The sequence below is a fragment of the Sorex araneus genome, chromosome 2, assembly GCF_027595985.1.
Source record: "Sorex araneus isolate mSorAra2 chromosome 2, mSorAra2.pri, whole genome shotgun sequence".
Classification (NCBI taxonomy): domain Eukaryota; kingdom Metazoa; phylum Chordata; class Mammalia; order Eulipotyphla; family Soricidae; genus Sorex; species Sorex araneus.
The window spans coordinates 272,541,637-272,567,801 of record NC_073303.1 but is presented as its reverse complement, the minus strand read 5'-3'; the positions used below and the strand labels follow the sequence as shown (position 1 = coordinate 272,567,801).

At 41.3% G+C, this 26,165-nt stretch overlaps 1 protein-coding gene across 1 annotated transcript in view; it reads right to left on the bottom strand.

Annotated features, from left to right (window-relative positions):
* Positions 1–16,004, bottom strand: part of CPB1 (carboxypeptidase B1) — a 31,766-nt gene extending 15,762 nt beyond the window's left edge. Inside the window, exons 1-8 of the mRNA XM_004602924.2 lie at positions 15,917–16,004; positions 15,731–15,806; positions 8,171–8,295; positions 3,398–3,497; positions 3,183–3,284; positions 2,245–2,346; positions 726–836; positions 547–637 (exon numbers count right to left, since the gene is read on the bottom strand). Of these exons, the coding sequence (XP_004602981.2) occupies positions 547–637; positions 726–836; positions 2,245–2,346; positions 3,183–3,284; positions 3,398–3,497; positions 8,171–8,295; positions 15,731–15,806; positions 15,917–15,987 (778 nt within the window). The 5' untranslated portion in view covers positions 15,988–16,004. The remainder of the gene's footprint in view (positions 1–546; positions 638–725; positions 837–2,244; positions 2,347–3,182; positions 3,285–3,397; positions 3,498–8,170; positions 8,296–15,730; positions 15,807–15,916) is intronic.
* Positions 16,005–26,165: the final 10,161 nt, after the last annotated feature.

Here is a 26,165-nt window from a genome sequence, read left to right as displayed (position 1 = left end):
CAGCCATTATTTTATGAGAAGATATCGCAATATTAGAATACGTCAATTTTATTTAAACACCCAGTTTTTAAATTTAGTATGACTGTCTCCTCTGGAGATTGTACATCGCACAGGTAGTGGGGATATGTCTGAGGTTTCCGGTGTCTAGCACAGCCGAGAATACCCCTGCTCTGTGAACGGGCTGTGCCACTGTACATTTTAATTGAATAAAGTTACCTCTTGTCTGTGCTTTTACTCAGAACTCTGCAGCCGGAGAGATAGTACTGCAGGTAGGGTGCTTGGCTTGCACACATCAAACCTGGGTTCAATGCCCAGGGTCCCATATGGTCCCCTGAGCAGTGCCAGGAGTGATTCCTGAGTGCAGAGCCAAAAGTAACCCCTGAACATTGTTGGGTATGACCCAAAAACTACCCAGAGAAAAAAAGCCAGAACTCTGATATCAAACATAGTTTTCTTGTCACACTGGTGCATGTTTCTGAGTTCTCTTTCATCCCTGGCTTTCAAAAGATACATGCAAAATGGCAAAGTGGCCAGTCAGATACTTACTGCACCAGCCAGCATCGAAATTCCTGTTGGGGTCAGTACCGATGCAGGAAGAGCCGGGGTGGATGGAGCGGGTCTTTCTCCACATACGATTCTGGAAACGGATCATATGATTAGGAAATATATTGGAGAAAGTGGCTGTTTTTAATCTTACCAGCCCCTGACAGGGTGAGTTTGTATACCTTGGTCCAGGTGTAAACGTAGCCATCGATATTGACCACAGGCAAGATGTAGAAGTCCAGCCTTTCGAGAAGGTCAGTCATGTGGATTTCACGTCCGTAGGTACGAACAGCCTGTGTAGGAATTAGAAAGTAGAGTTTCACGGAAAAGTGGAATTCAAAATGCTGCTACTTTATGGACTGCATATGTGCTGACTTCACTGTCTCTTATTGGGATGGATACTATGAATATTTAAAAAGCAGTTAGTAAAATACAGCCGATCATTTCATTTAAAATCATTGCTTCTAGTTCTTCTGTTTTAGAGAAGTCTATTTTATTGATATGTACTTCACACAATTACTTTTGTAATTGAAGTATGAGCCGTTTTGACGAAATCAAAGATTTTTATAGAATAGCTATTTGTGTATCTCGCTATGCTTTAAAGAACGTATGTATTATGTAACCACAATAACTTTTTCCCTTAAAGTTAGCAGGATAACTTACTTACTTCTAGCCAGTAAGGAGTGTGTTTGAGGAGCTAGACATATTCCGTGTAGAAACCTCAGGAAGGTCAGGCATAGAAGGAAGAGGAACCTCACATTTGGACATGAGCTTACCTCAATAAATTTGAGGAGTCTTTATCCAAAGGGCTAAGCTACATGTCTCCTTATGTCTCTTTAGAAGTAAACTCCATTACCCTATTGCAAAATGAATTCTCCTTAAGTAATATGGAAACCACCCTTTGATTGAAGGGACCTTTTTGGTGAGAGGTTTGGGTTTGGGAGCTACACCTAGCAGTGCTCAGGGGCTACGCCTGGCTCTGGGTTCAGAGGATCCTCCTGGCAGTGCTCAGGAGAACAGTGTTATTGTTGATAGATAGAACCAGACTCGGCTATATGTAAGACAAATGCCTTGTCCCTTATCCTTTCACTCCAGCTCTTTATCTATAACCTATTTGTTCCTAATTATTTGCATCCACCCACAGAGATTCCTGCAATGACTATTACTCTTCTATTTTCTAGTAATTTTGTCGGTTGTTTATATTCTTTAGACATATTTTAATTATACACCATTTATCAGAAGGGCTCTTCTTTATCTAGTCATTATTTGTATCAATATGGACTCATGGATATTTAAAAATGTTAGCTTATAAGGAACTTTCACATATATCTTATCATTAGAACTATAATGAGTGAAAAAAACAATATCATTTAAATAGAGCCTGCAATGTATTATTCTTTAATTTTTATGTGTACATTGAGGTATCGTCAAGACACTTCTCCTTGACATGGTCTATACTCAACCTCACCACCAAAGGTAGTTGAGAGTCCAAAGGAGTGGAACTCCAATCCATACCATTTGCTAGCTACTCAGCATTTTGATTTATGAAGATTTCCATCAAAGTTGGAACTAATATTTGAAAATGGAAACTTGAAATAAGGATTTTTTTCTGTTATTTTCTTTGATTACAGTTATATTATGAAGAATTAATTGAAATAAGTAATTCCACTATCTTCTGCCCCAAGCCTTCTAAGTACTCACCTCTCTCACAAACCACTGGCAGAAGGCGGGGGAAATCCACTCTCGGGCATGGAAACCACAGTCCATGAAAACGGCAGGCTTGTTTTCTCCACTCTTGCCAACCTATTGCACACAAAAGGGAAAAAGAAAGAACTGTGGGACTGTGATCCACTGCACGCAGCGGTGAATGGGCCCCACCCGTCTGGCTTTCAGATGCAACAGGTGAAACTTGACAGCTAGAGATCTACCCCATGATTAAATTAAAACATAATGGCACGAAATGTTCCTGCCTCTAGACACTCAGAGTGTTTGAGCTGAAGGCTTGCGTGGCTGTTTATTATTTTTATTAAGCTTGACAAGCTCATCTTTTCAGAAGATGCTTGATTACCCTCCTTAATTGTACTCACGTGGAAGTTATTTTCAGCACTATTATTAGGTGACATGGCCAAGACAACTGGGTGAGTAATTAGAAGTAATCAGGACTGTTGCTAATCTAGTACAAATTTTTCCTTCTGCCCCACTTATTCCTTGTCTTTTTTGTTTTCTTCATTAGAATTACATGGCAAAAATGACATTAGAGGTCGACAGATGCATGGTCGATGCGTTCTGTAATGTTGTATTCGAGCCTCTTTAGCAAGTGGCTTCGCAAGCCACATCTGGGAGAGGAATTTCATCAAGGTGGGTTATCATTTACATTGCTCATAGGAATGGGCTCAAATTTATTAGGCTTCTCTTGTTTTATTGCATCTTTCTTTTGGAATAGGTCAAGATAATGCTTTGAACATCCTCCCATGATGGAAAAAATCAACAAAACTAGAGGGTCTGATTTTCCTTGGGGGCTGTAGGTGGGGCAGGACTCAGCTGTATTTGGGATGAGCAGAACTGTGAAACAGATGTTCGTGTCTCAGAAGCTATTGATGGAAAGGCCTCGGGGCCGGGTCAGGGATAAGGATGATTACCTTGAGAACGTACATATTGCGTCCCTCAAAAGTGGTCCCGATGACGCTGCGAGTGACGAGGGCGGGATTCTCCTTGGCGATCTGTTCAGTCCAAGCCTCAATCTACCAAAATGGAACCGTGGGAGAGGGAGAGGTGGAGGAGGGGAAGGAGGCGGTTAGTCAGCTGTGCTTGATTCCATCCCCAGAGCTAAGTCCAGACTGTGTGCACCTCCTACCGTTTCCCAGTTGTTGTACTTCTTGTAGTTGTGTCCAGTGGTGCGGACCTGGCTGTCAAACTGGTTCTCCAGCAGGGATTTCAGGTTGTTGATCAAGACCCTGCAAGATACCAGAATGGGCCTTCCTGTGAGGGATAGTCAGCTTCTGGGGACCACTCTCAAGGGCCGGAAGTCACTGCTTTGGCAGGTGACACAATGCCACCTCCCCGGGTCTGTGTGTCTCTGTGGGGTTGTTTCTGCTGCCTGGGAGCCCCATTGCTCACCCAGAGAGACAAAATGCATAAAGAGGGATGGTAGACACTTGGGGAGGGCTTGGCAAGCTCTTCTTTGGCACAGGCTGCCCAGATCACGGGCCTCGACCCTAAACCCAGAGCAGGATGTCCCTGTGCTCGGCTGGAAATTTAGACTTATAACAAGCCCAAATATTGAGTCTAGATCCTTCATTTCTGTTGGATGGTCCTCCAACTCTATGCTTGATTTTTGTTTTGGTAGTTTAGGAAAATGACCTTAAGATATAGCAAACAGGGGGTTGGAGCGATAGCACAGCAGGGAGGGTGTTTGCCTTGCACGCGGCCAACCCGGATTTGATTCCCAGCATCCCATATGGTCCCCCGAGCACCGCCAGGAGTAATTCCTGAGTGCATGAGCCAGGAGTAACCCCTGTGCATCGCTGGGTGTGACCCAACCCCCCCCCCCAAAAAAAAAGATATAACAAACAAACAAGAACTCAAACCGATATATGCAAAGCTAAAATCTTGCGAGCTTAAAGGAAAACATAAGACCCAAAGTGAAGAACTAGGTTCCTTACTCACCAGCATGAGAGAACCCGCTCTGTCTCGCAAGGGGGCGCTACTCAGACTTCCAGAGGGAGCAAATGAAAAATTCATAAGGGTCTGTGGCACAACATTTACTTTCTGCTTGGTAAGATTTCTCCATTGTCCACAAGCAGGGAGAAAATCCAGGTCACATGGTTTCTTAGAGAATATCCAGAGCAAAGCAGCAGTGAATTGGTCCCAGGCATTGGGTGGACATTCCGGGGACTCAGGCTGAAGGCCATAACTACAGCCATCTCTGACCTGCCAGAAACCAGCTCCCTGAGGAGGGGGGAGGGGGCTGCTTCGCATCTATCTGTTCTCTGTCCTTTGCCTTAACTATGCAAATTAAAATTTCCCAGGAGAGTTGGAAGAACGTGGGGGCTAGTGTTTTGTTTGGTGCTACAAACAGAGGAGCGTTTCTTAGATCTATTATTGGGCTGAATATTAAACATTTCCATCAACAACCAGGCCAAAGAAGCGCCCCCACCCCAAAGGCAGTGAAATTTAGCATGACTTCCAAGAGTCAAAGGCTCCCCCGTCTCTTGCAAAGGAACATGAGAAATCAGGTGGCAATGTGGTATGACTTTTTTTTTTGCCAGAAGGCAGGGGATTGACCTCAAGTGAACCCTTCCAGCTTAATGATTATTTTATTTTATTAGATTTAGGACGAAGCACTTTTTTAGTTATATTATGAAATATTATTACTAAATAATGAACTTCTAGGAGATTAAAACAATGCCTCTTAATATAATAGGGATGGCATTAAGTTCCAAAGTACAGAGGCTTGCATACTATTTTCGACGTTTATATACTATAAAAATCTTCTTTTTATAGTGCCATCCAGCTCCCCCGCGCCCCCCCCCCCTTAAATATGCAAGAAAATTAGATAATACGGCCTCTCAAGAAAGCCGGCTCACTTTCTCATCTCCTCCTCCCCGATTCCTGAAACAAGGAATTTTGATCAGTTCCCAGACTCAGCTGATTGCTATGGAAGAACACGACTGTGTCTTCATGAACTGCATCCAGGCTGCGTTGCCACGTGACCCTGCAACATGCAGCAGTACCATGCAGTGATAGGCAACCAGTGGCGGCTGTCTCGCCCTGGAGAGACAGGTAAATAAAGGTAAATAAAGACAGCTTCCAGTCTTTGTCAGAAGGAATTCTGCAAAAGCCCCGCAAACGTACAGTCTTTCAGAATCACAAATTGGAGATGAACACCTTCCAATTTCTAGGACCCCCATCCCCGCCTGTGAATTAAAGAGTGCATAAAAAAACTAAAAAATAGTTAAAAATAGGGACTGGAGCGATAGCACAGCAGGTAGGGCATTTGCCTTGCACATGGCCAACCTGGGTTCGATTCCCAGCATCCCGTAGGGTCCCCTGAGTACTGCCAGGAGTAATTCCTGAGTTCAGAGCCAGGAGTAACCCCTGTGTATCGCTGGGTGTGACCCAAAAAGAAAAAAAAAACCCTTAAAACATAGCTTTTTTTTTTTTTCTTGTGCACGCATCTGAATTTTCCCATATGGTTATTCAGAACCTGATTTAGGCTGTCAAACTGTAACTAGTGTTGGCGAAGAGGCTTGGAATTCTGATCGGGCTGAAAAGTGATTTTGGTGGGATGGTGCAGCAGACGGCTTTTACTTTACACACGCACAACTGCACGATCTTGCTAGCAGGGGACCCCGCGAACGTACATTTGTTATCATTTGAGGTAATAATGGGCTGCATGGGGATACTGCCAGGGCGCATCTTGGATTCCTGGGGACTTATTATTATTTAATATTTAGAAAATTATATGCTACAAAGGGGCCTCGTGGTGAACAGAGACAGGAAAATGAGCAAGAATGTAGTCCTCGGAGAGGGCGCTGTGTTGCAGATGAGACAACACTAGCAGACGATTCTCCAGAAGTTTACTCACGCAAAAAAGAGCCGTGAATTTTCCCCGGGATCAAAGGTAGGGATTTAGAAGTCATTCTCCCTCTTTGTGTGGGTTTAGAAGCCGTTTTGCCTCTTTGTGATACAGGGAGATCTAGGACATCATTCGGGGGGCTAGGGTTGTTAGCGTCTCTGCACCTCCTTTTGCCTTTCTCAAGGAATTACAAAGAAACAGTCGTCTTTTTGAATGTTCCCGGCTGGCTCCTAGAGGCTAGGACTTTAGAAGTCCATGCCCGTGTAACAAGCAGAGCCCACGATCAGAGACAGGGATCTTCATTTCGTTCTGAAACGGCCCGTTATGTTTCGGTTTTAAAAAGGCCTTCCGTTCTTCGGGTCACATTTGGCTGCGTTGCTCAGGCAGGAGCAGAGAGCTAAGCTGTGGAAAGCATGATAATGGGGTATAATATCGCTGTTTCTATTGACCTTTCAAAGCTATGTGACCTTCCTCTGGGCGCGATAGCAAATCCTCCCAGCATTCTTAGGAATAGTCCTATCAGTTGAGATTTATTTACGTGGATTTCATCTTCACCTTCGAGAGAGACGTGACGTCTTCATTTTATGGATAAGGAAACTGTAGCTCAGGAAAGTTAAGCTAATTAGCTTGGCCACGCAGCCAGGATGTCGCAGAATCAAGATTTGAATCCTGTCTGTTCCCCTGCCCCGCCAAGCCATTCCTTGCTGCATTACTCCGTACCACTCCTGATGAAGACACCAGTTTAATAGGCGACACTTTGACAGTGTCGCTGGCACAAATACTCAGCTCTATTTGTAAAATGTGAGAGGCATGTGATGATTTCTAATCCCAAATTATGTTGCTGACATTCCTTCAAAATGGGAGACTTGCGCTTGGCTGGAGGTAGTTAGATTGTTGGTAAACACCCACAGGTGCAGGGCAAAGCCTGAGACTCTGCATCCAACAAGAGCTCTTCCCCTCCACTTCCTCTCTTACAAATACTTCCGGGTCAGAGTGGCCTCTTCCACTTCCAACCTTAGCATTAGTCTTTCTCTGCTCAGATTATGCCTTAATCCTTGTCTGGGGTAAACTCCAACTTATTTTTCTCAACTCAGCAGAAATTTCATCCCCTAGATGTGATACATGTTCCCCTGCATCTCAGCTCCTCACCCACCTTAGTCACTCTTACACATGGTCCCTGTTTTATTTATTTATTTTTTTGGTTGTTTGTTTAACATCACTCAGCAGTTCTCAGGGTTCACTCTTGAGTCTGCACTCAGGGATCGTTCCTGGCAGTGCTCAGGGGCCCATAATGGGGTGTCTGGAATCAAACACCCATTAGGCTCAGGCAAGACAAGCATCTTGTCTGCTCTCCTATTTCTCTAGCCCCCACGACCCCAATTTATTTCAAGCTTGTCTTCCTCTGACGTAGCTGGGACTTATTCTATCCTTCTTGGCGTTGGCATAGGTAGGCACTCATGACTTACTATACCAACACTTGGATACTTGCCTCTGAGTAATCTCAAAGGTCTGAGAAGAGCCAAAGTTGTATTTGAATGGAGGAGTATGGCGTGATCTCTTTATTCTCACTTTTAGGGAATCAGTGTCCTTAATATCCGACCTTTGCCCCATGCCATCTCCTGCCATTAGAGGCAGCAGAGAAAGAAAGAAGAGCAGAAGGACGACACAGTGTGACTGTAGGGACCCTCAAGACTCCCAAGAGTCTGGATACTTAACTGGAAAGCAGAATGAATATGATCTGGGTCTACACCTGTGTCCACCTAGTATTAAGATTGTCCGATGACTTGTTTGGTCAATATATATTCATTTGAAGCAGTATCTGCTCTGATATCTGGCCAAGACTTGGGGATCCGAACTATGCTTATGAGATTAATAACTCAACAAACAAAACACCGGGCCTGAAGTTTTAAGATCTGGAAGCCAGGACCAGCTCTGCCGTATGCTTAAGGAGCAAGCGTCTTGGTCTCCTTTGGCTCTTGCCAGGGCTGTGGGGAGACTGGGACGCCAGCCTACCCACAGGGAAATTTAACAGCTAGAACATAAACTCACTCGTAGTTGAGTTCGTTCTCATCCAGGAAGTCTTCCACAGCGGAGACATCTTCTGCTGTTACACGGAAGTCAACAGTGGTGTGGGGCTTGATTTGGTTGACGGAGTCAGGTTTCCAGAAGTCGAGCTGAAGATGGAAGAAAATATTGTATTGTATTGCTTTACTCCATTGAGTTACTTTCGAAATCAAATTATCTGTGAAAATCTCTTAAAATCGAGTTAATAGGAGTTGGGACCAAATTGTTGAACACCAATAAAAATGTTTTCGCATTCCCACAATAGCCTCCATTGATTATCTGAAAGCACGAGGAATAGCTAATTATTCCCCACAACGCTAGTTAATTGTAGGATTCGATGACTGCTCTTCTCTATTTATTGATTTTTCTGGAACAGTTGCTTTTTGTGATGGGAATGTTTGTCATAACAGATAAATGTGCTGAATGAATAATGATGAATTAACTAGAGACACAATATTTGACAGAAAATCAAGCTTTGCTTTTCCCATTTTTGTCCCCTGCTACTTTTTCAATGTTTTTGATTTCACTTTGCTTTTTACTTCCCTTGGTGGTTTTTGTTGCCAAGTCTGGGAGATGCAAGCTGTGATGATCCCAGGACTCACATATTTGGCTTCAGGGTCCCAGGAACTACAATTTTTTGTGGGGCCCTGGGGCTCCAACTGCAGGACTTCCAGGATGGCCTACAGGCGTGTGGGATGGTACCAGGGATCAATCTGGTGACTTCCTGTATGCAAAGCAGGTGCTCTATCACCACACCCCAGAGACCTTACTTTTAGTTTTGAATAGACTTATTTATTATAAGTCTCTTTTGGAAGTCAGGAACGTCCCTCTCAACTATGTGTAGAACCAGGAAACTGAGCAGTAGATGATATCCGATGAGAGAAAATGTATCTTTCTACAGTAGACGCCTGGCACCATGGCCAGAACAAAACATCGCCAAGGATTTAATACTGTATTGATACCTGAATTTGTTCAATTACCTATCAGCTTCCTTCAGTGACATGTATAACTTACTAGGTATACATGTGAGCATGTCATGTATACCTGTCCTTATGTGTTGGGGGGAGTTTTAGAGAAAATTATCCCTCCACCAATGACAGGATGATACATAATTTGATGACTCGTGTGTGTGTGTGTGTGTGTGTGTGTGTGTGTGTGTGATGGTTTCATATATCTTTTTTTTATTCCCACTGATAAATGGGAATCAAGGACATATTGCTGCCCCAGTACCCTTGACGCTGATTCTACTACCATTCTCCGTGCCAATTCAGAAGACAGTTTCTCTTCTTTCCATGAACCGAGTAAAAGCCTGAGTCCCTGACCCTGGGTATTTCTCTGCCTGTGTCTTTTCCAATTCCAATCTCAATGCTGGTGAGCTAATGGCAGACTGGAGAGGAAACAGATGGTGAGATCTAGGGCCATTGCCTAAAACTTGCAAGGATGTTAGGGTAGATGTGTATTTAACATAAATTGTTGAGGGAATGTAGGCTAACTTAATGATATCCCCTGGGGAATCCAGAAGCCAATCAGGTTATTTTCAACCAACTGTAGAAGTCCAGTGGGAAACTGAGTTGGTGGTCTTAGGGAATGCCAGGGCCATGGGAAGTAGGGCACTGAGCTGATATTATGAAGGATTCTGGAAAGAAAGGCTACCAGGGTGTTTGTCACTTCAGGGCAAGGGGTTGGAAAGGAGAGATTAACAATGCCTTGATAAGGATCTGCTATAGAATATGCTCTAGCGAGTCAAAGATAAGCGTCAGATGAACAGTTTGATGATCTTAAAGCCTACCATGAAGGCTTGCCACGATAAGGGCAGAGAAAGGCAGGAATTGGGGCTGAGTTCCTACTAGATAACTTTGTAAAAAGAAGGGCAGCATATGACAAAAACAGTAGAAGAGAAAGGAAACAGAGTTTACAATGAGAGTAAGCTCTGAATCTCTGCTCTCAAGAAAAGCTTGTGGAATGAGAGAAGGAGGTGTCGTTTTATTATAGACATTGGGATTTGTCATAGGCAAAGCACATAGAGATCTCTTTGCATCAGAGGTCACTTGATAGCCCCACCCACTAGTATCACTGTATCACTAGTCATCCCGTTGCTCATCGATTTGCTCGAGCGGGCACCAGTAACATCCCCATGTGAGACTTGTTGTTACTGTTTTTGGCATATCGAATATGCCACGGGTAGCTAGCCAGGCTAGATACTCTCGGTAGCTTGCTGGACTCTCCGAGAGGGGCGGAGGAATTGAACCCAGGTCGGCCACGTGCAAGGCAAACACTCTACCCGCTGTGCTATGGGATATTAAATGTGCTCCAGGGAAAATTCTCTTTGCCAAGATCTGCAGCTCTGGACTGGAAAGCCCCTCTCCATCCCCTGTGTCCTGAACTGGGAAAAGGCAAGCTCACAGCTTACAGGCCCTGAAAATAGCTCTCTCCAGAGAAGAGCCCAAACAATGGCCCTGGAGAGTGGATGTCTAAAGACTCCAATTCCATCTCTTCTCATGTGGTAAGAGCCTGAAACATGCATCCCTGTAGGAGCAAACTCCCGTCTCTCTATGGGAGCAACTTAATGGAGCTCCCTTTGTCAGCTGCCTGCCTTGTCTTGATTAGTCACTCTGCTCGCTTCACCTTGTTCTGCTTTAGAAGATGGAGTAAGATGCCAGCCTTATACTCAGAGTAACAAATGCTGCCCCAGTATCCTTGCTGCCAATTCTACTATCATTCTCTGTGCCATTTCAGAACAATCTAAATGCATTATGAAATGTTTTATTTTTTTTCTCTCTCTTTCTGAAAGCTTCTTTCATTAGCTTCCTAACTCTTACCCACTGCCCATGGGTCTACAAAATATTGGGGAAAATATATAGAGAGATAGCATATATCACTTTTAAAATTGTGCTGTGAATAATGGATTCTTTAAAAGAGGGTGGGGAAATCTCATAAATATATTCGACAGAATACTTGCATACTTAATCTGAGGTCACTTAACACTTTTTAGTTTTTCATAGAGGAAACTTAGCAGCAAGCAAACCAAGTGTGCTCTCTATGTAGTCCTGCAAGCATGACGCAGGCTTATAATACTGAGGTTTGTCTTCAGTACTTAGAAGTTATGGGACTCAAATGTTAGGGCCAATCATGTAATTCCATGAGCAAAGTATGGATACAAATGGTATGCTTAAATATAAGCATAAGGAGACATTTATAAAGTTTTCAAATTACTTAGACCTTGTGAATGTGAACTGAATCTATAAAAGGGATATGGAGTAAGTAACAAAAGATGTGAAGAATTGAATTATACATTTTGAAAAGATAAAACTAATGTTATAAAATTATAAACACAAGATCATAATGGTGGAAAATCACAAGAAAATATTATGAAAGATAAAGGAATATGTGGTAGTGATGCAATTATGAAATACAAACTTTATAAACTAACTGGCTACTAACTAGAGTCCTTCTGAAATTTACAAAAAGCTAGCAGAAAATAAGATAAAGTCATGTCTTTACTTAAATCATTTTAAAAATAAGATGGGCATTTAAGGTAATAGTTATTAGCTCTAGTGTCCTTGTTTCTACCCAAATTTGTGCAAATTTGTTTTTTCAGATTGTGTTTGACTGTAAGTTGAGCAACTTCGTGTTTATCTTCACACAGTGTTCCTTGTTGGAAGAAGGAACTCTACTCTAGGCCTAATTCCAGAAATCAGGGAGGAATGTTCTGGTGTTGCAGGAATGATTAGAACATTGGAAATCAATCAATCAGCATTCCATTTTGACACGTTAAACTAGACAAACAGAGTTCAAGAAGACCCAGAGACGTGAGTAGGCTTTGTGTAGTTGTTGTTGTTGTCGTTGTTTTGTTTTGTTTGGGCCATACATAGCAGTGTTCAGGGCTTACTCCTGGCTTTGTGCTTAGGGATAATTCCTGGCGGTGCTCAGGGATAATTAGGGTGTGCAGGGGATTGAATTGAGGTCAGCTGTGTGTGAGGAAAGAGCCTTACGCCCTGTCCTATCACTCTGACCCCAAGAGAGTGGTTAGTTCTTTTTAAGTTTTTAAAAAAATAATAAATGTCTCCCTGAAGGGAACAAGTATGGATTGCAAGACAAAAATACCAAGTGCATCCTGAACAATTACAGATGAAGAGGGGGAATCCACTGGCACCAGAGTGGCTACAGATTTCCTCAGTGCATTCAACTTGTTAAAGGACATGTTCAAAGCCGGGAAGAAGAACCCATGGCCAAGGATGAATACAAAGATGAGGTGACCTTGTACCAATCTTGCCAGGAAGCCTGCAGACCAGAATATGCTGCACTGGCAGGATGGCTCAGAAGAATAAAAATATCTCTCAGCCATGCTGGAAATAAGATGAATAAAGAAGTATGCAGCCCCACAGCTTGGAGTGCAAGTCTGGTGTTTTTGCCAAGTAACCTGACTAACTTTTGTTTAGCTTTGTCTTTTCCAAGAAGGAGTTTTACTATATCTTATTTATTTTCTGTTTCCAGCAAGAAATAGTATTATTATGAGTAAAGAAATTTCTACATGTGATAATTTGGCAGAGATACATTGCTTGCCTTGCACGTGGTTGACCTGGGTTCGATTCTTCTGTCCCTCTCTGAGAGCCTGGCAAGCTACTGAGAGCTTGCCTGGCAGAACCTGGCAAGCTACCCATGGCGTATTTGGCATGCCAAAACAGTAGCAACAAGTCTCACAATGGAGATGTTACTGGTGCCCGCTTGAGCAAATCGATGAACAACGGGACGACAGTGCTACAGTGCTACGTTGTTTGAAAAGACCAAAGGCAGCAGGTTACTGAAAAAGAGGGGATTATTGGGCCATGCGAATTGCATTCAGACTTCCGGAGAATGATGATGATGATGATGATAACAGACACAAAGTTTTTTCTATGTAAGTTCTCAAGTGTCTTACAAGGCCATTGGTAAAGTTGAGACCCAGAGAGACATCCATTGTCTAGTTCTATCAGTGAGAAAGCCAGGACTTGAACTCAGGCAGTCTGAGACCATGTTGGCAGCTCGTGGCCACCATACAATGCCGAGTTTTACATGACCACACTGATACTGTTGATGTGACTCCAGTCTTCTCAGTAACATTGAAGGAACCAGAATTTGAAGAAGTCACCAAGGAAAAGAGGGGATGAATCTTAGATATCAAAAAGGAAAAAAAGATGAAGCCCTAAAGCAGGAGTTTTGGCAAAGATTCAGTGTGGACTGGAAGCAGACGGGATAGGAATGAGAGAGCAGGAAGCTGTGATCCCTGGAATCAAGAGTGGTTCAAAGAAAGAATAAGTCAGGCCCAATTAATTAATGGAAGAGTTGACTAGAACATTAAAATTTGGTCTTAGCAGAGAGTTTGACCAAATCTTTGCATTTATATTCTTCTTTGCAAGATGAAATTAAGACAGTGTTAGCTAACACTCCAATAACTTGGAAGTTGAACAAATATGTTCAAGGAGAGTTGGCTAATGACTTGCTTTCAGAGCTTAATGCTTGTGTCTGGCATGTTGTATACTTGTGATAAATAGGTATTGAATGAATAAACCGTGAAGGAGGCATCTAATTCTGTACTGATCCCTGACATACATAATATTTTTCTGGATCAGTGACAAAGTGTTAAGAGGGCATGCTTATCAAACTTGCTGGAAATGCAAAGTTCTGGGCAAGAATTATATTCCTGGGTGCTGAATTAATTTTAAAAATGATCTTGGCATGTTAAAAGTATGCCAAATTGATCTCGATCAATTCTAACAGGGTAACTGTGAAATCTTGCATTTAGGCACATAACAATTAGGCATGCCCAGAAGGAAGATAACTTGAGAATGATTCATGTGAGACAAAAATAGCATCATGGTTTTGATTGGTCATAGATTTGTACAAGTGAACACAATTCTATAGCCATTGCGGATGCTGTAAAGACTGTGAGGGCCCCTTCATAAATGTCTGCTTCACAAATGAAGTAAACAGTAAACCTAAAGCTGTATTAATCAGAGGATACTTGAAGGTTCATCATCAATTATGAGATCTATAATATATATAAAAGAGATAGAAATGGAATGACTGAGCTGTATACAGAGGGGATAAACATGATTAAAAGTGAGTAAAACAAGGGCTGGAGTGATAGGGTAGGGTGTTTGCTTTGCATGCAGCCGACCCAGGTTCAATTCCCAGCATCCCATATGGTCCCGCTAGCACGACCATGAGTAATTCCTGAGTGCAGAGGCAGGAGTAACCCCTGTGACCCAAAAAGCAAAAAAATAAAAAGAAAATAAAAGTGAGTAAACCAGTGATAAGAGAAATTATGGAAGGACTGAAAAAGAAATGTCTTAGAAGTAAGACAACATTAGGGCAAGGTAGGTCCAGTAGATCAAAGTTAGATAACTTTGTGCTTTTTTTAAAGCACAGAATAATAATTAGAATGCTTTGCAAGACAACCAGATTACTCTGAAAGGCAGAGTTTTCTTCTTTCTCTGGATGTGTTAAGAGATTTTGTTTGGTCTCACAATCAGGAGGATTGTGAGGATTCCAAGGAAGGTATTATGTATTTGAAATATTAATGCCCCCAAGAACCCCAATAGCTTTTTGTCATCCTACATATATAATTAATAATTTAAGTTTTAATCAATGTACAATGAGTATTGTTGCATATTGTAACAATGATGGGTCTGATTCCCCTGACCCTGAAAGAGCCTCCAATACGGCACCATTGGGAAGGATGAGTAAAGAGAGGCTTCTAAAATCTCAGGGCTAGGATGAATAGAGTCTTTAACTGAGACTGCTCAAGAAAATTGATGATCAACGGGATGATGATGATGATAATGAATATTATTTTTACACTCCTGGAAGTGCTCTGGGAAGAATATGTGATGTCAGAGATGGCACCCTGGATCATACACATGCAAGGCAAGTGCCCTGTCCTCTATATGCTCTCCAACTCCAGAGTGGAGTTTTTAAAAACAGTAAGCCTAGCTATTTTTGTTTCTTGAAAGTGAAGAAAAAGTATGTAAATCCCTCATGGCAATTTTTGCCTTTTTCACCCATCCTGACCCTTCCTGCTATGTCATTACAAGAGAGCTTGAATCAAGGTCATGAAAACTCAAACTGTTTGATTTGGAATAAAAGAAAATCAAAGAGAACAGATGATGCATGGGATGTGGAAATAAATTTCTAGCTGGACCAAAGCCCAGTTTTTCAGTCTTATCCATGCTGACCATTTTTCTTTTTAGCCTTAGAAAGGAAGTGACTGTACATTATGATGTTCTATGACCTTTGCACAGTTCCAGCTCATTCAGTTGCCGTGCTCTGTCAGCTCTTTTGAAAGTTCTCACAAATTTATAATGCTATAGGGCTTGTGGCAATTGCATTTAGGTTGGAAAAATGTTTTGTGGTACTATTTTTCAAGTACTTAAAAATATTATTTTTTTAAACTACAGAAGTGCTATTGTTAATATTTCATGTCATTCTTACTTGGGTGGGAGCACAGCACACTCCCAGATTTTTAAGTAAGCGCGAAACAAAACGAGGGATGGAGTTGTTGTTTACCTGGGTAGAGCTGGCCAACTTCTGCAGCAGGTTGATGTGACTTTCATCTTCAACGTCAACTCGGAACACCTTCTCACTGAACAGGGGGACAGCAGCAGAAGAGAACAGTCAGAATAGAGGAATGCACTGAGATCTGGGGACTAGCAAGTACGAAAGATGCTCTCACTGAGGGAGTCGCTCACTTACCCATCGAAGTGCTCACCGGTCTGGTGAGATGACACAAGGGCCACAGACACGAGAACCAAGAGGGCCAACATGGTGCCTGACTAAGTCAGTCTTTGCGGGAATTGCACCCGCTTTTATAAACCAGGGTGTTCTCTGTTCAGGGACGCTATCAAATCTTGATTGCGTTTTTTCCTGGCATTAGTGCCTTGGGAGCTGTGGAAAGTATGAGTGGCTATCTCCCTCCGCACCTGTGGAAACAACGGATAATCTCAAGTCCAACTGTTCTAACTTGGATGTCTGACCTTGAATCACTGAATTTTCGATAGTCTAGTTTGTGCTCTTGTTTCCACTTTGAATTAAGATTTACATGCAATAACTCCTAGAGATTAAGTATAAATTTTAAGAATTTGGACCAATACAAACCATATAACAGATATTCCAATCAAGAGATAGAACATTTTCATCATCCCCAAAAGTTCCTGGGAACGTCTTTCCTGCCTATTTCTATAGACACCTCAAGAAACCACATTTAGATTTCTAAATTCCTACATTTATCTTGCATGTTTTACAATTTAATATAAATTAGGTCATACTGTACGTATTTTTTCAATTTGTATGACTTCTTTCATTGAAGACAATGTTTTTGAGATTAACATATGTATATATAAAATATAATTTGTTTGTTCCTTTTGTTAATAAGCAACAGTTCATTGTTAGATCCTTATTTGCCTATTGCATTTTTGTTGATGAACATTTCCCCAATTTTGCATGATTGCAAAGTTTAAATATTTTTTGTACAGTTTTTTTGTTAGAATATGTTTTCGCTTGGAGAGGGGGTCAAAAATTTAAAGGTGGAATTGCTAAATAATAATGGAGGCCAACATTATATAATGTTGCCAAATATTCTTACATAGTGGTTGTATCATTCTATAGTATCCAATCCCCCTGCATTTTTCCATCATTTTGACATCACCAGTATTTAATTTTGGCAGTTCTAGTGTATATGCAGAGCTACGTGAATATGACTTGTATTTGTCTTTCCTTCTACTAACAATGTAAAGCATATTGCCATGTACTTATAGACAAGTTACAAATATTGTTTTGGGAAGCATCTATTGAAGTCTTTAACTTGTATATTTTTTGTTTTTTATTGTTTTCTTTTTTTCTTTTACTTTGTCTTTTGAGCCACATCTGGCAAGGCTCAGGGTTATTCTTGGCTTTACTCAGGAATTATTCCTGGTGGGGTTCTGGGGATCAAACCAAGATCTGTTGCATGCAAAACATGCACCTTACACGCTGCACTATCTCTCCAGCCCCATTAATTTTGATTTTTTTACTCTATTTATTGAAAAAATTAAAAATAAGTAAAATAAAATAAAAGAGAGTCTCTTGCCCGCATGCCTGGCTGTCTTCCCCGGGGCCCCTCCGAAGGGATGGGCTCCAGCTTCTCTCCCCACCCCGAGCAGAGCTCTCGGCGGCCGAAGACCACTGGAACCTAGCCACAGCCATGCTCAAGGCCCCTCTCCATATGTTCGGACAAGCCTCACGTATGAAGGTACAGGCAGAGGAACCCAGGTGTGTGTAATACCATCAACGGCCAACATCCATAGACTTAAAAGCAAGCTCCCAAAAGATATCTTATGACCCACTTCTCCCTCTGGGAGAAACTGGCAAGCTACTGAGAGTTTCCTGCCCACATGGGAGAGCCTCACAAGCTTCCCATGGTGTATCCATATGCCAAAGCCAGTAACAAGCTGGATCTCATTCCCCTGACCCTGAAAGAGCCTCCAATGCGGCATTGTTGGGAAGGCCAAGTGGAGAGAGGCTTCTAAAGTCTCAGGGATAGGACGGGTGGAGAGGTTGCTGAGACCGCTAGAGAAATTCGACGATCAACGGGATTTTGTGATTTGTGGTTCTTGAAAATAAAATAAAGAAAAGAAAATAAAAACTCTCTTCCAGAGAAACAGTCAAGGGATTGGTCTAAATGACAGGAGCAGGTATTTAACAGGTACTGTTTCAAGCACACTACAAGCCTCAGGGAGACACTAGAGGCAGGCCGGGTCAAGGAAAGACAGGAAATCATCACTGCTATGGAGAAATTCAGCGTGGGCCCTACTCTTGGCGTCAAGAAAAAACTGGAAACCAGGATCTCTCCCGGCCCTGAAGAAGGGATGGGATGGACTCCTTTCTGCCAGGACATACATCTCTGTGGAAAATGAGGCCCAAGGCCACAACCAGTTCAATGGAGGCTCGAGGCCACCTGCAGTTCATTGTGGGACCTGACCTTTGCTTCTTTTGGCCAAACCTGTTTTGCTAGATAAAAATTAATGCCGTTATTGGTGTGTCTCCTGTCTTTAGCCAACCCCCAGGACTTCTCAGTAAATAACGAGGTGCCCCAAATGGAGAGTTCTCTAATCTTGCCGTGTTTATGCAAAAGAACAAGTCAGGTTGGTTAAACCATCTAGCAAATTTTAAAATGAAGGTGGAGAGAAAATCATGTTTCTGTAACTTGGTTTTTGTAAGAATCAGATTCTAATTCTACAGAGGTGATTGAACAAATGTATTCTAATGTGGGTTTAAAAGGTACCCAGTTTGGGAAATTTAGATAAAACTTGGTTTACTGACTAGGAAAGCAGCCTAGCCTATAAAGCAATTTAATGTTGTACATGTTGTCACTGGACTGGAGCAATAACACAGAGGGTAGGGTGTTTGCTTTGCACACGGCCAATCCGGGTTGATTCCTCTGCCCCTCTCGAAGAGCCTGGTAAGCTACCAAGAGTATTTTGCCCACATGGCAGAGCCTGGCATGCTCCCCGTGGCGTATTGGATATGCCAAAAATAGTAACAACAAGTCTCACAATGGAGACATTACTGGTGCCCGCTCGAGCAAATCAATGAACAATGGGATGACAGTGCTACAGTGCTATTGTATTTATTAGATTGGTTGTTTGCCTCTTTAGTATTGCTTTGTAGCAGTTCTTTCTGTATTCTGGATATAAGCCCTTTGTTATAAATACATATTACAAACATTTATTTTCAGTATATGCTTGCATTTTTATTTTTCCAATACTATCTTTAATGAAGAGAAGTTTAATAACTTTATGAAGTTTCATTTATTACCATTTTCCTTTTATAATGATCTCAGCATTCTTCCCAAGACTATTTTGATCTATTCCATGGTTTCAAAATTTTTTAATCTATATTCTTTTATAGAAACCATGAAGTTAATCATTCATGTATGATGTGGGGTCTGGTTCAACAACTTAGATAAAGAATGTCCAGTAAATCTAGTACTGTTCCTAGGAAGGCTTTTCTTTTCCTATTGAATCACAATGGTTTCTCGGTTAAAGTTCTTTTTGCCATATATATGTATAAGGAAAATTTGTACTTTCTATTGTGGTCCACTGATCTATTTGTCTAACTTGACACAGTATCACCATGTCTTTATTACTGTACTTCATAGATCATAAGGTACAAGAGTTCATAAGTCCTTCTTAGTATCAACTTGTCAATTTCTGTGAAAAATCGTGTTGGAATTTTGATGGGAATAGCATTGAATCTATATATTAGTCTAGGGAGAGCTGACATAATTATAATATTGAGTCTTTCATTTCACTAGCTTGATATCTCCACATATCAATCTGGGCCTTTGCCCAAAAGAATGAAAGGTCTAAGATTTTATTCTACCTTCGAGATAAAAAAAATTTCCTCCTAATTTTTCATAACTTATGGCAGAAGATACAACATTCTTGAATCAGAATCAAAGACTTTATGGCACATCTAACAGTGGGTAGCGTAAGCTTTATGTTGATTTCAACCCTTTTGCTCTCTAGTTCTGTAGGATGATGTAAGGTCGGCCCAGGTGGATGCTCAGTACATAGGTTGGCATCACAATTTCAACACCAAATTTAGAAAACTCAGTCCGAAGAGGGCACTGCTCAAAAATCTATATATTTTCCCCAGATAAGACTTTAATTATTGTCCCAGAGGGAAACAATAAAGTTTTATTCTTATTTTTTAAATTTATTTAAAAAATTTATTATTTTTTATTGAATCACTGTGTCACTGTGAGATACAGTTACAAAGCTTTCATGATTTTCAGTTATACATTGTTGCAATACCCATCCTTCTACCAGTGTACACATCCCACCAATACCGCCTTCTCCGTATCCCTCCCCCCCAGCCTGCCTCTCTCAGGCATCTCTCTCTCTCTCTCTCTCTCTCTCTCTCTCTCTCTCTCTTTCTCTGTCTCTCTCCTTTTGGGCATTTTTTTGTTTGCAATACAGATACGAATTTTTTAAAAGCAAAAAAAGTCATAAGTTCTACAAATCTTCCACAGACATTGGAATATCTGCTTCCTATATCAACGATTCATTTTTACACACAGCATCGATAATTAATAGGCCAGCAGACACCTTTGAGTCTGTGTTTCATGTAACAGTATAATTTGGAAGTCTGTAAACTGCCCCATGGTGTTAAAAATTCATCCTAGGTGATATCTCAGTTTCTAGAAAAACATTTCCCTAAACATATCCCGTGGTGTTAAGTAGGAAAGGGTTCTGAGGTCAAATGAGTTTGCTTAAACACAACAAACAATTTCGTTTAGTGTAGACCTTTTTGCAGTACTTACTATGATTTGTAAATTATCAAAGTGGAACAGGACTGTGATGCAGCATGTCCCAAACTTCTCACAGTGGAGTGCAGGGTTGACCAACACCAGAAAACATAAAAAGACTTGGGATCATGCCTATGTTCTTGTATCTTTTGACCATAGTACCATTTTCTTTAAAAGTATTATTTAGTACCAGTTATGTTGGAAACATGTTTGGGGGAACATCACTGAGCTACAGATGGAATACATCAACAGAGTTTGGCTCTGGAGGTTCATGATCACTTATTCAAGGCCAAAAAATCGACTGCAACTTCTATATTAAGGTCACTCATCTAAATGTTGTGGCGTATTCAGAGCATCAAAGGCTTAGTTCCTGCTCATCAAGTCCTGCTGTGACAGGTGGGCACATTCCACACCTTAACCAAGCTGTCCAGTTGTCAGTGAGGCAGCCAGAATTTTCCAGTAACTTGGTGGGTTTAATTGATTGATGACCCAATCTGCTGGTATTGCTCCAAAGTGGGCAAAAATAACCTGAAAATGTTATCCAGGTGCACTAGTGGCCTGTTAGCTTTGGATAATTATCTTTAATATTCAAATACATGACCTTCTTATGGATATGAAGCAGGAGACTAATAACCATTTTCTTGGCTGGTATTTCTCCTTGGCATCTCCCATTGTTGGCATATATATATACTTTAAACATGATTATTGTCATTAATGAGCGAAGTCTGCATATCTCAGTGGGAATGCCTTTTATTCATGAATTGCAGACTAGAATTCCTGAAATCTGGGAGATAAATAGGACATCTCATAAATCTTACCACCTGAATCATCAATTTGGGGTTCCTTATTGAAACAAGGAAAACATCTTTAATCATGCAAATATTTGGAAACTGTAAGCAGATCTCTATTTGGAATTTGGGAGATAATTAAAATGGACAAGTTATGATTGATTAACTCATGAAGAATCGGTTAGTTAAAAGGCAGTTGGTTCTCTTTCTATCCTTATATCCTATCCAAACTCCATCAACAGGAATTAAGAAAACAGCATTACTAGGCTCCAGCTCCTTGCTGAGGGCAATTAATCAGGACAGAAGAGGGAGGAGGTAAGTTGGAATAGGGCCAAATGAACAAACCTGGTTTTGGACCTACCTACACTCATTTCAGTTCTTTCTTATAGCCTGTATTAATATTTTGATCCTTATTTGTGTATTGCATGACAGATTTCAGGGAAGATTCCTTGGAATTTGGATAAGTGAATGCATTACATATATTTCTAGATTCACATCTTTATGAAATTGAACCTGGAAGAAGAGTCACGTTTCTAGCTTTGATTCAAATATGAGAAATGTCTGGTGTACTCTGGTTTGCAAGGTAACAAGGAAAGGCACCTATTTTTATTTGAAAACTCCTTAAATGCTATTTTTAAGATGATTTAACAAATTGACTATTAAGGCTCTTTAAATCCCATTGAGGAAAGGGCAAGATTTTAATAGATAGAAGTTAATAATACCAGACGCCATTTGGGCAGAGAAACAAAAGCATAAAGTCAATTCAAAAGAAGAGAATGTCAATATGTTTCTGACAACCTGTTTACTGTTTACCTGATGTATCTGCCAAAAGGTCTGTGTTCTACTTTGCATGGCTCCCGTTCAATTTCAATTTATTTTTAAAATTAGTTTGGAAGGGCAACCCCCAGGCACACACATATTGCAGCTGATGCTGTCATTTTGCAATCTGGTTCCAAGCACCGAGAGTGTTTTGTTATTCTTGTTCTGTTCTTAGATTCCAAGTTTTTGAGACTCATGTGTTTCTTTATATTATATGATTGTGAGGAAACCGAGTAGGCTAACCCTATGATGAACAATCTGGCTGTCACCTGAGAGACATAAGTCCACAATAGATTTTCCCAAAGGCATTTGAAAAGGTTGACATCTGAGTGCTCAGAAAGATGATCAGGGCCGCAGAACATATTAGCTCATGAATGTTCTTGCAGGAGGAGTGATGCATTTTAATGCTCAGATGTTTTTGAAAGGCAAGGAATTCTATCACTCCACTTTAATCCTTCTGCAGTACTATGAGAATTACATAGCTAAATTGACATCTTGATTGAGATTTAGAGGAAGTCTCTCAAGTCTTTGATTGTTCCCTTTCCTTTGACTTCCGTTGTTTTGGTCTCTGAATGCATGGAGGGTTGAGCTGGCTTTGCAATTAATGACCTAATTTTGCAGCTCTGCATGCTGCTCCCCAATATTGATCTGACTCGGAGGCAAGTCTGTTAAGCACCATGTCAGCAGGAATGATTCTGACAGATGCTAGAAACAGTAATATAAGACTCCAGAAGTTTTTATTGCAGAATATGGTAGCCTGGAATATAGGTCTGAGGGAGACAGACTCGTGATCAGAGACCGTGGCCCTGTGTCAGAGAGAACCCACAGGGAAAAGTGATCTCATTGTAAATCAAACGAAACACCAGTTTTCTCAGTGAGCATTCCGAGGTAAGCCTAACAGGCACAAAAATATCCCTTCTCATTTCAGATTAGAGTAGCAGACGCGAAGGCACATTCTCCCTGTTGATGGATGCTGGGATTGCTTCCCTGCCATGGACGAGCCTCATGAAATGCTCCCCCCCACTTCATGGAGTGTTGGCTGTTGACAGGTCCCTGTTAGTCTGAGGAGAGAGCTTCTGTGGCTGGACCACGGTTTTCATTCTCAGGATTGATGCTCCAACATCAGATAACATGATCCATTAGCGCCAACTCTGGTCTTGCGTCTCCTAATAGCATTAGACAAAGCATTCAGTATCCGCTTTTCAAAGTGGTAACACAAGGATAAATCAAACAGCAAATTGCATTTAGGTATGCCATCTGTTGCCTTTATTTGATGAATTCCAGCCCAGAGGACGTTCACTGGGCATGCATGTATACGAGCCATTGTCTTTTATGGCCTGACTTCCTGCGAACATCGGACAAATGCTCACCCATGCTGTCAGTTTTCTAGGGAAGATGAAAATTCAGCAGAAGTGAGTTTTCTCTAGTTTGGGAAAGTTTTTTTTTGTTTTAATAAGATAAACCACAACAGAAGAAAAACCAGCATGTCCTCGTTTCTCTGAGTGCAACTTCTCAGCAGGCTTTAGGAACTCATCCACGAGGGGTAAATTGTTTAATGCGTAATTATAAGCAGAACTGTAAAAAGGCCATATTAGGTTCCCATGATTTTATTCTCTTCTTCTGGTACAAGATCATTACAGCTCCCTGGGCACCTAATGGTTAAGTCTCTCACAATTTTTTCATGACTAAGAAAATTTTGACTTCTGATTATTGTGTCTTTCTTAGGCCATGGTGGTGCTTCAGGTTTTTATTTTATTATTTATTTATTTATTTATTTATTTATTTATTTATTTTTTAGGAGGTGGTGCTGACCTTTACCCAGCACACAGCAGTGTTTGGGCAATTCCAGGTTCCATGTTCAGGAAAGATCACGGGTGGTTCTTTGGGTTCTCTGTGTCATGCTTTTCTTTTCTTTGTTGCCTTTGTTTGCTTGTTTCTGTTTTGGAGCTGTACATGGCTGGGCCCAGGTCTTACTCAGGTTTTATACTCAGGAGTTGATTCTGGCAGGACTTGGGGGGACTGAAGTGGGGACTGAACTGAGGTCAGCGTCATACAAGGCACTTTCACTCTTTTTCTGGCCTGTGTTGAGGATTTGAACTGGAGTCAGCCACATGCAAAGCAAATTATTTCCGTGTTTTATGTTGTTGCTTCATTTTTTTGTTTTTAAACATTTATGTTTTCCCAATGTTTGGGTTGAATTTTCTTTCTTGCCTTATTTTGACAGATAAAATTTAAGAAGTCTATTTTTGAAGGGCATTTAATTGATTTTTCCAGACAAGTTTACATTGTGGTGCTATCATTTGGAGGTGATTTTATCTTTTTGCATGTTGTTACCTCGCTGATTTTTTAGTAGTCTTTGCTCAGATAGAGTAGTTACCAACATCAATTAAAACCGCTTTCCAAGAACTTGCGTAGGTTTTTAATACCACAGAGTGAGTTCTCTATTTCCGAGGCTAACCCAAGTCCTCATGGTATGTGAATCTAACAGACGGGGCAGAGGGCTAATTTGGCAGTGGGCAATTGAAATCTGCCTTTAGTTATTTGTAGAAGGCTCTCGGTAAAGTCTATAAAAATTCATTTTCACACCCAATTTGGTTCAGAGTATAAAAAATGGAGAAGGGGAGCTGGTTTTAGTCCAATAGGCATAAGGACAGCAGTTGGTCAATGTTATGTTCGAGAGCAAATCTGATGCCACTGGGCGCATTCGGGGTGGTAAGGCCATAGACTGGATGGCGAGTTTAAATTGACAGACGGACTCGGTGATGGAGAGAAATATAGGACCAAGTCACACACTGGACAGGGGAGGACTTCAAAGTCAAAATGAAGGACACAGCTGATAAATTGTCCCCATTTTGATGCTGTGAATCCTCCTAATCCATGAGCTGGGGACATGTTTCCATTTCCTCATGTCCTCTTTTATTTCTTTGAGTAATGTCTTATTTTCTTTGTAATATTTTTGACAAGTTTTTCTATCTGTGACATCACCTTTGAAAGTGGTCCTGCAGTATGCTTTAAAATTTCTTTGTTGGGGGATTCTAGCTAGGAGTGCTCTGTGATTTTTTCCAGGTTCTATGCTCACGGATCACTCCTGGTGGTGCTCTGGATACCATGTTTTACTGGGGATTGAACTCCTGTCAGGGGCATGCAAGACAAGTGCCTTATCTACAGTGCTATCTTTCCAGCTCTTAATCTATTTTTTTTTAACTTTGGGAAACATTATAATTTTCATGTATGTGCTTTATATAATTTTGAAATGGCAGGGCCTCATATTTGCAAGGCAAGTTCTCTACTGTGGAGCTACTTTCCTGGTGCAAAAATTTCTTTCTCTCTTTCTTTCTCGCTCTCTTTCTTTCTCTCTCTTTCTCGCTCTCTTTCTTTCTCTCTTTCTTTCTTTCTTTCTTTCTTTCTTTCTTTCTTTCTTTCTTTCTTTCTTTCTTTCTTTCTTTCTTTCTTTCTTTCTTTCTTTCTTTCTTTCTTTCCTTCCTTCCTTCCTTCCTTCCTTCCTTCCTTCCTTCCTTCCTTCCTTCCTTCTTTCTTTCTTTCTTTTCTTTCTTTCTCCTTTTTCCTCCCTTCACCCCTCCCTCATCCCCTCCTTCCCTCCCTTCCTTCGATCCCTTCCTTCCCTCCCTTCCTTCCCTCCCTCCCTCTCTTCCTTCCTTCCTTCCTTCCTTCCTTCCTTCCTTCCTTCCTTCCTTCCTTCCTTCCTTCCTTCCTTCCTTCCTTCCTTCCTTCCTTCCTTCTTTCCTTCCTTCCTTCCTTCCTTTCCTCCTTCCTTCCTTCCTTCCTTCCTTCCTTCCTTCCTTCCTTCCTTCCTTCCTTCCTTCCTTCCTTCCTTCCTTCCTTTCCTCCTTCGTTCCTTTCCTCCTTCCTTCCTTTCCTCCTTCCTTCCTTCCTTCCTTCCTTCCTTCCTTCCTTCCTTCCTTCCTTCCTTCCTTCCTTCCTTCCTTCCTTCCTTCCTTCCTTCCTTTCCTCCTTCGTTCCTTTCCTCCTTCCTTCCTTTCCTCCTTCCTTCCTTCCTTCCTTCCTTCCTTCCTTCCTTCCTTCCTTC